Raw genomic sequence first — 12,836 nt, forward strand, 5'->3', positions numbered from 1 at the left:
ACACCTTGCTGGGGTCGTTTGACCCCAGTATTCTTTCCTGCCATGGCAGGGGGTTGGACTCGATGATCTGCTCAGGTCCCTTCCGACCCTAGAAACTATGAAACGCATAACTTATTTCACAGATCAGGGCTGTCCGACTTGTGGCTTGTGGGCTGTATGTGATCTATACAGAGTGCACAAATAGTTAACATGCAGGCTCCAGCAGCCACCTCTCCTACTGCTGCCTGGTGGGGAAAGGACTAGGGGTCCATAGGCCGCCTGTACAGCCCACCGGGTGAAAGGTTGACAGGGAGTGTGTCCTGTCATTTGGGGGCTGGATGCCACAAACACAGCCTGTATGGTGGGAGAGACCCCACAGGGACTTCCAGTTGCACTGAAGTTGGACAGCCCTGCTACAGATAATCAAAGAATGAATGAAAGGAGATGGCTGGTTATATTAGAAAGATCTACCTTGTACATTTTAAATGTCTTCTCATTTAGTGTCAAAAGTGGTGGAATTAAAGAAAGAATTGCCACCTTTATCCAGTCTGATCCCTGAGTATAATAATCACCCTTTCCTCCCTGTGGACCATCTATCTAAACCTAAGTTTCTGTGTTACCTTCCTGCCAGAGCCATCTTTTACATACCCATGGAAGGAGCCTATGAAAAAAGTCATTGTGGGAGCAGAATCCAGCAGAAATAAATCTGAGACCCAGAGGTGTTTTATTTTAATATTCTAAGTAAAGTTTCTTTAAGTCTATAAGGAGCGGGGCCACACAAAAGCCTAAACAAGGATGGGTTTGGGGCACCAGCCTTGGTGAGAGATTTGGAAAGTAACTTTTTCTCAAAGGGTTGCAGAAGCATCCAGAAACATTACAATTTGCCCTTACTGTGCCTTTCAAACAATGAGCATAAATGTTAAAGTACTTCCTCTGTGCACCGCAACATTTGGTCAGACTGCATGTGACCAACACAGTTTAAAACCGCACACTTTTCTGGCAGGCAAAAAACTTTAGCCTCTGCCACCCTAGCCAAGCACCATGCTGCTCAAACAGATTATACAATATTCACAAAGTGCCAAGAAGTTTGGACAATAACAGATCTGAAGAGCCAGAGCACTCCAAAGGAATGGGGCCCTAATGGAGAACTCTCTCTCAGAAGCTCCTTAGCATCTGTTTATAAGACAAGAACAAGGAGTTGTGTTGTAAACAACAGTAACAGTATAGTATGGGAAACGCGTATTATTCTTTACCCATTATTTTTAGTTATACTTCCATTCACTCGTGAGTCTTTCTACATGGCATGATTCAGTCCTGCACAAAGATACTTTTTTCCATAGATTTCATAGACATTAGGGCTGGAAGGGACCTCAGAAAAAAGAGTCTAGCCCCCTGCCCAAGGGACAGGAAGTCAGCTAGGGTTGAAGGATCCCAGGAAGATAAGCATCCAAAATGTTTCTTGAGAGAGTCCAGAGTAAGTGCTTGCACCACCTTTGAAGGGTGTCTATTCTAGGTCTTGGGGGCTTGGACAGTAAAGAAGTTTTTCCTTCTGTCCAGCCTAAAACAGTCTTGGACTGTTTGTGACTGTTTGACCTTGTTATCCCTTGGGGTGCTCTGGTGAACAGGTATTGCCCCGGATCCTGATGTACACCCCTTATATACTTATAGGCAGCCACCAGGTCACCCATGAGCCTGTGCTTTTCCAGGCAGAAGAGTCCCATGGCTCTCAGCCTCTCATCATAAGGCCTGTTCTCTGTTCCTCTGATCATGCACATGGCTCTCCTCTGGACTCTTTCAAGCTTTTCCACATCCTTTTTGAATTGTGGAGTCCAGAATCAGATGCAGAACTGCAGCTGCAGCCTCACCAGGGAAGCAGCAGAACTGCATTAGTGTAGTGTTCTGTCCTGCTTAATTAATTCTCCTGATTAGTCGCACGGTGGAGTGCCAGGATAATGTGGTTATACTCCATTCAGCACCTGTGCTAGCTCATTCAGTGCTAACTCAGGTATTTCTTCTCAGCACTAAACTGTGCCATGTAGCCATACCCCTGAATACCATTCCTTCCTCTGTCCCACAGCTGAGGGATGATGAAACTGTAGCTCACAAACTACATTTATCTCCTGACAGTAAAAAAGCATTTAAATAAAAAAAATTTTTTGTATCTGTTAATTTGTTATTTTCTTCACGTATTATTTATTCTAAGAAGTCATTTAATGAGAAGCTATTATTTAAGCAGAAGCTCTGTGCAGAAATAATTGATTCTGGGGTGCATCTCAAAAGCTGTGTCCCCTGCAGCTTTCAGCCATGTTAAGATTTTAGTTGGTGACTAGGAGTTTTAGGACATTTGGCTAGTCCTGCTGTAGTCTAACTGCAGTAGGGGTGCAGGACAGGGACAGAAATAGTACTCAGTGAATAAATGGAAATTAAAACAGATGAGAAGGTAAGAGGCTTTATTCTTGAAAGCCTCCTTACCAAAGATTCCATGGGGTGCACCTCAAAACTGGTCAGGCTCCACAAATGGATTGAACTTGAGGCATCTATCAGGTGCCTCTATGAACCCTTACTTAGCCTTTCTCCCTGATTTTCTCGTAGTTCATCTCCACTGGAACCATACTACAAAGGACACTACCACAGAGTCACAGGGGAGTGAGTTTTTTCATTGTTTAGCATTATATGCATTACAGAGACTAAACACTTCATGTCGTTCTTACATGCAGCCACCTCTAGGGTGGACAAGCAAGAACATTATAGAACAGCTTATGACAAAAAAAAAAAAAAAAGAAAAAGAAAACATCCATGTCCAACTGAAAATTGCAATAGTGATTTCTAGGTAGGCAGAACAAACTGGAGTTTGTCCAAGGAAATAGTATTCGTGCCTTTATTCTTGTGGAAACTGCCCAGAGAATTTTAAAGCTGTTGGGATTTTGATTTTAATAGCTAATGAGCGTCTTCCCTCTCTACTTAAACACCATGTGTTCAGTAGGGACTTGGAGGGAAGTTTCACCTACTGAACAGCAACAGCAAAAACTTTATTATATTGCTGGTTTTCTTGTAAGCTCTGTCAAAATTGACCATGCAGGCCAAAAACATGACACTCATTCTCAGTTCAGTAGGGCCACCTAGTGGTATGCGTGATTTTTTTTCCTATACTGACCTTTCTTTTTTGATAGCTTACAGATGAGGTATTTTTCAAATTCAATTAAAATCTGACCAATTAGGTTTTTTGTTTGTTTGTTTGTTTTTGCTTTATCTCTTTCCCATCTTTTCTCTCTCTCTCTTTCCCTCTCTTCCTGGCACATATACACATACAGAAGTTTATTGCTGAAGGATCTTGTGCAAGTGCCAAACTACAGGTAGATATCTTTTTTTAACAAATAAAAGTGCATTGAAACATTTGTTTGAAGTGCAATAAAAGTGCATATGTATTAAAACAATATTGACCACACATGAAGAAAAAAGGTTGCTAAAGTCTTAGAATTATTGCAGCTAACTTTAAGACTTTAAGTAATGTAAGAATACACTTAAAAGTACCTTTGATTGGCATTTGAGTCCTTTTCTTCTTCTTTTACAGTCGGCAAACATTCAGATTCAGCTAAGAAATGATAAGAGAAAAAGTCACGCTTACTCATGGCATTCTTTCAGATGTTTCAAAACTGTATTTGCTTTCTGTGCAGTCAATACCCAGTGAAAACTTCAGGGTGCTGGTATATTTTCTTATTTTTAATACTTGCATGTTCATATGTTTTTGCATGATATTGTCTATATTCATTCTAAAGCCTCCTACAATATGTGTTGTATCCTAGTTACCTTTATTATACTTACTTCTATTTATTGCATATCTATACACACATAAACTGCTTATCATTAACCTTATGTGCCTTTGCCATAAAACAAAACCAGAAGTACTATTTGTTAACTTTTCTATATGCAACTTTTTACTATCACGTCTATTTTTTCACAGGATTAATCTAACAATTGATTCTAGGGGTACATAGAAAATTCAGAGAGGTTGGGGGAGGTTAGATCATATTAAAAATGGCCACCTGATTTAACTTACTTCACCCAGGTGCAGACCTTGCACTTACATCTGTAGTTAGGTTAATCTGAGTACAAACTGTGCAGAAATTCAAGACTGTTAGATTGCTCTAAAAATAGGTGACCCAATCTAATTTACCCCTACTTCAGTCTAAGTCTAGCTTCAGGTGCCTATACATGAACAGGGAGGCTGCTCTGATGCACTGTAACCAGTGAATCGGAGCAGACTTGATTAATCATGTCTGCTGGAGTGTGGCAATTACCATGCTCCAGCAGCTTCCCACGTCTTGTGTATTAGTGTGCTTATGCTTTAAAATGGTGGGGGCACTTTATCTAAACCTTGTTCGATGAGCTTTAGATAAAGCGCACCCTCTGTCATTTTGAAGCATTGGAGTGCTGATACACAAGATGCTCTGGGCAGTTTAATTAGAGCAGCTCTCAGAGCCCTGTAATTAAAGCACCCCCTTCCCACTCCTGGAGCACATGTATAAACACCCTTAGATTGGGTTGGGCAAGACTGATTTAACTGAACTTCTGTACAGTTCCCAGCACAGCCCCGGGACTGTGAAAGGCCAACCCTTGTCCCTAGCACTGGGTCTGCACTTTCTCTACCTGAGAGAAAGCACAGAGGTGCTTCAGAGAAAAGAAGGTGAGTGGATGATTGAGATGGCCATTATTGGCAGAGCTAAGGTAAAAGCTGATGGCTTGATAAGCTAGTAGATGTGCTAGTCATGGTACATCTAAGTGGTGATGGATTTAAAAGGCAATGATAAACAGCTTATATTTGATATGGTAGATGATAAAGAATGAGCAGAGGGATGCAGAGGAGGAAGGAATGTAGTCATAGTGATAAACACAGAAGATGATTTTGACAGTATTGTTAAGTAATTAGTCTCTTGAGCTATGAGTAAGTGGGGATTTCTCTTAGAATGACACAATATGCAGCATCATAGAAATTCTGGACACTGAAAGAACCAGAAATTTAAAAACCCCCACTGATTATCTTTAAGCTAGACATCTATACTTAAAACATAAATATCATGCAGGGTCATATTTGTGTTTCATAAAAGCTTCTACTGGAAAACTGAAACATTCATTCACTGTATTCTATCTAGAGTATCCCATAATGTGTTAAAAATAAGCACCCACACAGCCTGAAAATACTTTCCAGAACAATCCCACCCCAGACATTCAGTTGCGCAGCTATTTTAGTGTTGTAGACTCAAGATTATGACTGAAAACATTATAGGAAATTTAGCAACCCAAATACAAGATAGAAAAATACAGAATTGCTATTTCAGGAAGCCACCTCAGCTAGAGAGCAAGCAATGATGTGGGGGAAGTTGCCAGGTACCATTTTTGTTCATGCTATTCATCCATTTATCGAGCTCTTCCATTTCTATTTCCATAACAGAGGGAGTGTCTTCTTCAAAAATAGGACTTGACATAGGAGGGAAAAAAAGATGTATTAAATAAAGCATTTCATTCAGAGAGGTGCATAATATAGTAGCTTTGAATGTGTCTTTTATAAGCATTGGCATCAGTGGGGATTTCTGGAAACCGGTGCCTGCCCAACAAATTTCCTTTCTGAAGGTGTGCCAGCCCATGGAGCAAAGAAAAATGACCATAGGTTGTACGTGGAACAAACTAAACCATGCAGCGATGGAAAACAAAAGAACTGGAAAACAAAAGATCTGGTCTTGCCGCCCCCACTGAAATCCCTTTGGAACGTCCCATTTGCTTCAGTGAGAGCAGGATAGGACCCCAAATTGGAAATACTGTTTTAACCATGGGGCTGGCTTCAGCAATGATCTCAGAAGGAAAAGATCTAAGTAGAATAATGTGCAGTTCAGGGCTTGCCTCCATGCTGAGTTCAGGACTACTGCTGGAGAAGGGAGGAAGCACTCCACCCATTTATTACCATGCTGCATGCACCAAACCCTGGAAATGAAGCTATATAGCCACCTTAGAGTAGCCCTGAAGTCATACCAATAAGAATGCCTGAGACAGAGTCTAAGAACGCCTCTGGCTGGATGGTCAGGGCATTCAGGTGGCTTCATTACCTTCTGTCAGGACCTGGTGCTGAGAGATCTCAGGAAAACAAGAGGAGAGATTTCAGGAAAAGGAGAAGGTAGAAACTGTTAGCTGTGTATGAGAACAGTGTGGCTGCTGCTTCTTTTTTCACATAGGTAATTTTAGTCTGTAAAAGCCCCAGAAAACTTTTTCATCCAATCTAGTAATGAGCAAGCAAATTTGAAAAATAGAGGAGAGAACCAAAGCTGCAGGTAGATTTACACTCACAGTTCTGGAATCCTGTCCCATTATCTATAATCTACCTATTTCCTGTGGGGTCTGCATTTAGAGTTAGATAACCAACTGCGGATGGTACTTACAACAAATGGTGGGGCAATAGGCATGAAGTTGGACCAGAGACAGCATGGCATCTGTATTACACCCCCTACACCATGCCTCTGTGTAGCTGAACTGAGATAACTGCAAAGAAATCCTGCATTCTTTGTTCTGTGCCTTCCATGTGCTTTAAGGCATCTTTAAGACCCCAATTTTAAGGCATCTTTTTGGAACTAGACTTTGTCTCTTTATTGCCTCCAAAGACAACTAACTGGGTTAATTAATTAAAAAGTGTTGAAGTCTTGAAACTCCAGGACATACAACCAAGTCCATACAGCAAGTTTAAAGCCAGAATATTGAAGTCCTACAAATGAACATGGCCTATTAAGCAAACAAAAGTAGGCCGACAAGTGCTTTTTATAAACTTTACCTTTTGACATTTTCACTTCCCAGTTCATCTGAAAAAGAAGTAAAAAGGTTGGTATGCATAGTTAAAAAGTCTCATTTCCTCTTAAGAATGTATGCCTGGGAAAATTCTGCCTTAGAGTTATTTAAAACAAATTCCAATTTTCAAAAAGTTAAATAGTTAATGTTTAGATTACAGCTAAAATTGTATAATTTTAGTATAAAATGGTATAAAATGTTTGATGAGTTTTCTTACCTGCCATTGGTAATTTACAGAGAAGATTTAGTTCTTAATCAGTAATTTCTTTGAATATATGGATAGAAGCTGATAATTTAGAAACCCTACTAGTTATTAAAAAAGAAGCCATTTGCTGGACAAAGAAAGGCTTGTCCATGAACACAGGTGACTGGCCTGAATGGCTGGAAAGACCTCTTCCACTCTGATGTTCCATAAGCCATAAGATAGTAAGTAACAGAGTGAAGTGTTTGGTTTGAGTCGAAATCAGGAGCTGAAGCCAGTGGAACAAAGGTGAGTGCAGTGAGAAATCACATTCAGAACATGAGCTAGGCAGTGTAAGGGAGACAGCAAACACAGAGCAATGTAAGCCTAATATGTTGGCTCAAGGAAAGTGACAGCTGCAAGAGCAACAACTGCTATATAAATAGTTTACTGCAATCTTCAAGACAGTCTGATGCAGATTGTCTGCAGTTCCCCTACTTCTGAAAGAAGATCATGGGAGCTGCACATGTGCAGTGCAAGCTCTTTTCCACAAGGGAGGAAAAGGTGGAGTGGCTTGAATGGCTGCTGAAGTGTCAATGGGATGAAGGAAGCTAACCTAGATAGACACCAAGGGGGATGGCTTTCAAGAAAGACACATTTGGTTTAAACTCCTGATAAGACAAGGATGAAAAATGAAAGAAAATGGAGAGGAGGACAGAGTGAGGTAGGAAGAAGTACTAAAAGCTGTGGGAGAAATGAGAGTATTTATATAAAAAAAAGAGAGAAACTTTGTAGAGTGGTAGAGCAGGCCATTATGCAGATAGCTAATCTCCTCTACAAGTGAGCTCAAAAAGATGCTGAAGCTGCCAACTTGCTCCTGAATGATTGTTTGTTGAGCAATCCAATCAGAAGCTACAGGCAAGCTGAATAGTGCATCTTAGCAAATTCAGGAAACTACAACCATCCTGTCTTAATAACTCTACTTTGTGAAAAACAGAAGCTGAACAGAGGTAGGGATATCCAAGGTAGTGGTTCCAATCCAGAAGTGAAAGAGAGCAGGTACCCAAAATTGTGCTCCTGGAACTCTTTAGGAGCCACAATTCCTGTAAGCCTGTGACAGCGCACGCATATTTTACCACGTGCAGTTCACTACTTGTTTGTGAACACATAGTCACATGCCTCAGCACCCATTTGGTGAGAGCTGGTGGTATATCCTAGAAAGAATGCAGGTGCATTTACTAAGGTTCAATAAAATTCTGTCCCTGTGTATATGTTTGTCATTCAATATGTGTAGATTGATATACTTTTCATAACATGCATGTTTTTTAAAATTAGCACACACATTTAAAAAAAAGCATCAAATTAATTTTAAGGATCTGCTTCTCTTCAGTTTCTATTGTTTCACACAGTGGAGTTTTTAAGACAGCATATACGTGGTTTCCTGAAATTGTATTCTTCCTATTCCAGAATACAGACAGCATGCTCACATGATTCTTAAGAAATTGCTTCGATTTTAGCAAGTGGTTTCACATCTGTTAGTACTCTACAGACTCTCAGGGAAAACTTCCCTTAAAATGAAATTCAGGTATAAAATCCTCTCATCAAGGTTTTGCTTCTGTTTATTTACCTTCCAGTAGTTTGTCCCTCAAGGGTAATAAAAGCAAGAGGAACCCTAGTTTTTGGAATTTGTCAACATAAGAACAGAACAGGAAAAATCACATGTAGTTATGTTTTACTCTTAACTACCACAGATGTGAAAAGCCAGAGAATCCCCTCATAGATGTAAAAGATATATAGAGGATGCTACAAAGCAGAATTAAATTAAGCATCAGTGGAATATACTGTGCATACAGTGGTTTGAGATAGGGGAAAAAATTCTAGAGTTTCATAGTACATTCCTTTTCTGTATATGAAACTATCACTAACTAGCAGAGAATCCATTACACTCCATTTCTTGAAATCCCTTCCTGTTCCCACTGACTATCTTATAAAAAGTTCCATCTGACATTTGAGATTTGTTAAATTTTACCTTGCTTAGACTTTTTCTTTTTGTGCCATATTACAAGGGCAATGATCAGCAGAATTAATATGATGAGTAAGACTGCAGGGACGCCATATATTAAGGCTGGGTTAACACCTGCCATTTCTGTGTTGTTATTGTTTTCATCTTTTGACTCAGTAGTTGCATTATTTCCTGTTTCAAATCCTAACTTGGGCGCTTCTGGTGTGGTCGAAGGTTTCAGATCAGAGTCAAGGGCAGCTGTAAAAAGCGTGGTAGATCTCTCTGGACTAGGAGTTGTTACAACAGTGGATGATAATAGTGGACTGTCTCCTGAATGATCTTCTTCTGTTTCAGATTCTGCAAAACATATGTGAACATCTTACCATTTTCACCTGTTATTGGAACTTATAAAGAGTCAAAGCATATGGCTATAATACTTGCTCTTCATTTAACCTGCATCTGCCTTACTTACACACACGCTTGTAAGTCTTGGTATTTATATATAGAACTAGAATAGCATTGCAATTTTATGAGGAAAACTTACTTACCCAATCCAAATTCTGCTAGTTTGCATTTATTAAACACATAAACTTGTTCAACTCCCTTGCCTTTGCAACCACATTTACACAACTATTTTCAAGCAAATACACCTTCTTTTTTATACCCGTACCTGATCTTGCTGCACCCCTATTCTCTCACACACCAGATACCCTTATCACTTTGGCATTCAGTCAGCAATTCTGATAGTCTTGGACTTGCCCTGTTTCATCCCTTCACCCTCTCAATCATTTACTAATCAGTCCATTATTCCTAGCTCACCAACTCTCTCCATGACCTTCCATGAAGTTCACCAATGTCCCTATTTCCCTATTGCTCCCTCTCCAGAATGATCAATTCTCTCAAATGTCTGAGGGCTGCAGGAATAGGGCTAAGCCAGGACAGAGTAAAGCCTATAGAAATGTTGACTTTCACACCTGCTCTCCATAAACTGGTGAAGCCAAAACTGTAAAGGATTCCAAGAACACAGTTTAGTGGAGTGCTAAATACTTGTCTGCATGAGACTGCCCAGACTAAGTTTTTGCTCAAGTCAATTAATCTCAGTAATATGTTGGAGATGCTCAGAACCCCACATGACTGGAACCAGTCATACACCTAGAAATTTACATGCTTTGTCAACACATTGTTTTCACTAGTGCTCCCGTGAGATGAAAACTTATCATGTCTATTTTACAAGTGAGGAATCAGAGAGGCAGAAAAAGTGATTTTCCTCTGAGATCTATGGTGAATCAGTGGGGAATCGGAATTAGAATATTAGAGCCTCTTCTCTTGCTTAATCCACTAGACAGTATTGCTTCTTCTTTCTGTTAGACTTTAATAAAAGTGAAAATGAGTATCTCACACAAGGAAATGACATTTTAAATCAATATAGTGAATGTATTGTCTGAAGCTGCCACAACAACGTTTTATTGACATATTTATACCATACTCATTCCTGGTTCTTTTATTCTTTGCTAGAAATCAGCACACATGAACAGATTAATATGGAAAAAGTCATCATGCCACCTCATTTTAAGTATATTATTGTGTTAACTTCTCACTTTTCAAAATATTCTATACAAACATGGACTAGTCACTTAACTTTCTCCTTTGTTTCATGGCAGCTATGGCACATATTGACTTAAAGAAAAATGTAATTTCTGCATCCTCTTTAAGTAATACCATGTTATGGCATGGAGCAAAAGGGGACAGGAAACAGGGCATTTGGCAAGCAGTTCGCTGGCAGTAAAGGAGGAAGAGGAAGAGGAAGAGGAGCAAGGCAGCAGGCACTAGTTCCTGCTCTAGGAAGGTAAGTGAGTCAGGGCTGTCTGTGTGCTTGGCTTACTGAGTGTTCGTTTGGTGGTCTGTGTGTCTGGGCATGTGGTCTGACCAGCTGGAAGTGCTGCTAGCTGGATGATTTCTGCTTCCGTCTGACAAAAGCTCTAATAAGGGGGTAGACCCAGTTTAGGCCCAGAAAAGTATAAAAAGAGACTCCCAGAGGGTGGCTATACACATGCTTGGAGGAAGGGGAGGAGTTGTTTTAATTAGTGATTCCCAGAAAGCTGATTTAATTAAAACACTGCAGTGTCACATCTATTAAGCCCCCACTCATTTAAAAATGGCCACAGGATTTTTAACTAAAACTCATTCAATGTTAAAGCACTCCAATGGCCATTATTAAACCTGTGGGGGCTTGTATGTGTGATGCTGCAGTGATGCTAGAGTGTTCTAATTAGAATGCAGAACAGACTCAATTAGTCGAGTCTGCTCCAACATGTTCTAGTTAAAACACATCAGAGCATGTGGAGAGGCACCATGAGTGACCAGGGAGTGAGTAAACAGGGCAAGCAAACAGGGCAGTTTGCAAGCAGCTTTCAAGTTAGTTTGTGACTCCCCTCTTTGAAGGAGATCCTTTAAAGTAAGCTATTTCCTTAAATAAGAGGAAATAATCTATATAAAAAATTAGCGTACGTAGCTAAAACTCAGCAGTTAAAACAATACCTAAACCTTTTGTTTAACTAGAGTCCAGAGTGAGTGGGGAGTTCTCAAGGAAGTTTGCCCAGAAACTCTCACCTTCCTTCACTGTAAGGTTGGTGAGAGGAAGCAGATTAGCAGGGAAAAGGGAAGCTTTCAGGAGCAGTGAATGGATTAGCGTACAGGAAAGTTTTCTAGGGAAAGTGTTCTTGGAGAAAGGGACAGTATGACAGGGCAGAGGTCATGCCCTGTCCCAAAGTGCAAAAAGGCAATGGAACTGTGGATGGGGAGTGTCCCACTTGCATGTTGAGAATGTCAATAAAGCATGTGAAGGAAGAGACTGGCTTTAACTGATTTTCGCTGGGTGCCCTGGAGGGAAAACATGAAACCACTGGATAGGCTCAGAGGAAGTTAAAGTGCCAGGGCCAGGCAAGTGGCATTTCCCCAGAGAGGAGCTTGTGCAGCTGCACAGATGCACAGCAATTACCGAACCCCAACCAGGGGTCAACAGATCTGGCAGAAGAGGATCAGGAAGCAGTGAAACTAACCTGAAATGTGAGCCAGTCTATGAGTGTCATCCTGGAGGCTTGAAGAAAATCCATGTGGTGAGAGAATCATTCCACGTCCATCACCTAGAGAGAAGAAGAGGTGAAGGACCAGTTAAGAGGGGTCTGCCCTATGACACTGAGTGTTCTCCCCTGCAACAGGGACAGAGCCCAGGGCTAGCCAGGGGTTGAGTAAGCTGGCTATGGTTCCCAACCAGGGCCCATCACTTAAGGCAGAACATAATTGAAGTTCTGGTGCAAAGAGAACACAGGCGGTGGGAGGAAATCATGAACACGGGCAGCGAAGTATACTCCTGAGTTTACAATGGCAAGCAAGCCTAAGGATGGGCTTGGAGGGGAACTTGTTGCGGTATAAGCACAAGTGTGGAGAACAGTTCACGATCCATGCAGCGTGTAACTTCTAAGCTACATGAGACTGTATTGGTGTATTAAGCACAGACTATAATTCAGAGATTGCACCCTGAACATCTGCTCTGGTAAGGGCAGTGTATGGGATGGAAGAGCCCTGTGACTGGAAATGCAGCAGTAAGAAACATCAGTTTGCCTCCTGATATTTACTTTTTCCCCTTGGATTTTCTTTAACATCAAAGGCATGGCAGGAGGAATGCCCAAAGGGAGGTAATCCCAACAAGGGTCAAAAGGAGCAGGAGGGCACATAAACCCCCATGGCTCACTAGGAGCATCCGGGAATGTCTCCTTGCTTGCTAAAAGGGAGGCATACACCCAATGGAGGGATGGGGTCATCACCAAGAAGGACTATGTTACAGTC

At 40.9% G+C, this 12,836-nt stretch overlaps 1 protein-coding gene across 1 annotated transcript in view; it reads right to left on the reverse strand.

Annotated features, from left to right (window-relative positions):
* The window catches only part of TMEM154 (transmembrane protein 154), a 23,868-nt gene that overhangs the window by 1,221 nt on the left and 9,811 nt on the right, over nucleotides 1-12,836 (reverse strand). Inside the window, exons 2-6 of the mRNA XM_019534479.1 lie at nucleotides 12,050-12,133; nucleotides 9,018-9,347; nucleotides 6,794-6,821; nucleotides 5,369-5,454; nucleotides 3,511-3,571 (exon numbers count right to left, since the gene is read on the reverse strand). Of these exons, the coding sequence (XP_019390024.1) occupies nucleotides 3,511-3,571; nucleotides 5,369-5,454; nucleotides 6,794-6,821; nucleotides 9,018-9,347; nucleotides 12,050-12,133 (589 nt within the window). The remainder of the gene's footprint in view (nucleotides 1-3,510; nucleotides 3,572-5,368; nucleotides 5,455-6,793; nucleotides 6,822-9,017; nucleotides 9,348-12,049; nucleotides 12,134-12,836) is intronic.

The sequence above is a fragment of the Crocodylus porosus genome, unplaced genomic scaffold (genome assembly GCF_001723895.1).
Source record: "Crocodylus porosus isolate Cpor-Errol unplaced genomic scaffold, CroPor_comp1, whole genome shotgun sequence".
NCBI lineage: Eukaryota > Metazoa > Chordata > Crocodylia > Crocodylidae > Crocodylus > Crocodylus porosus.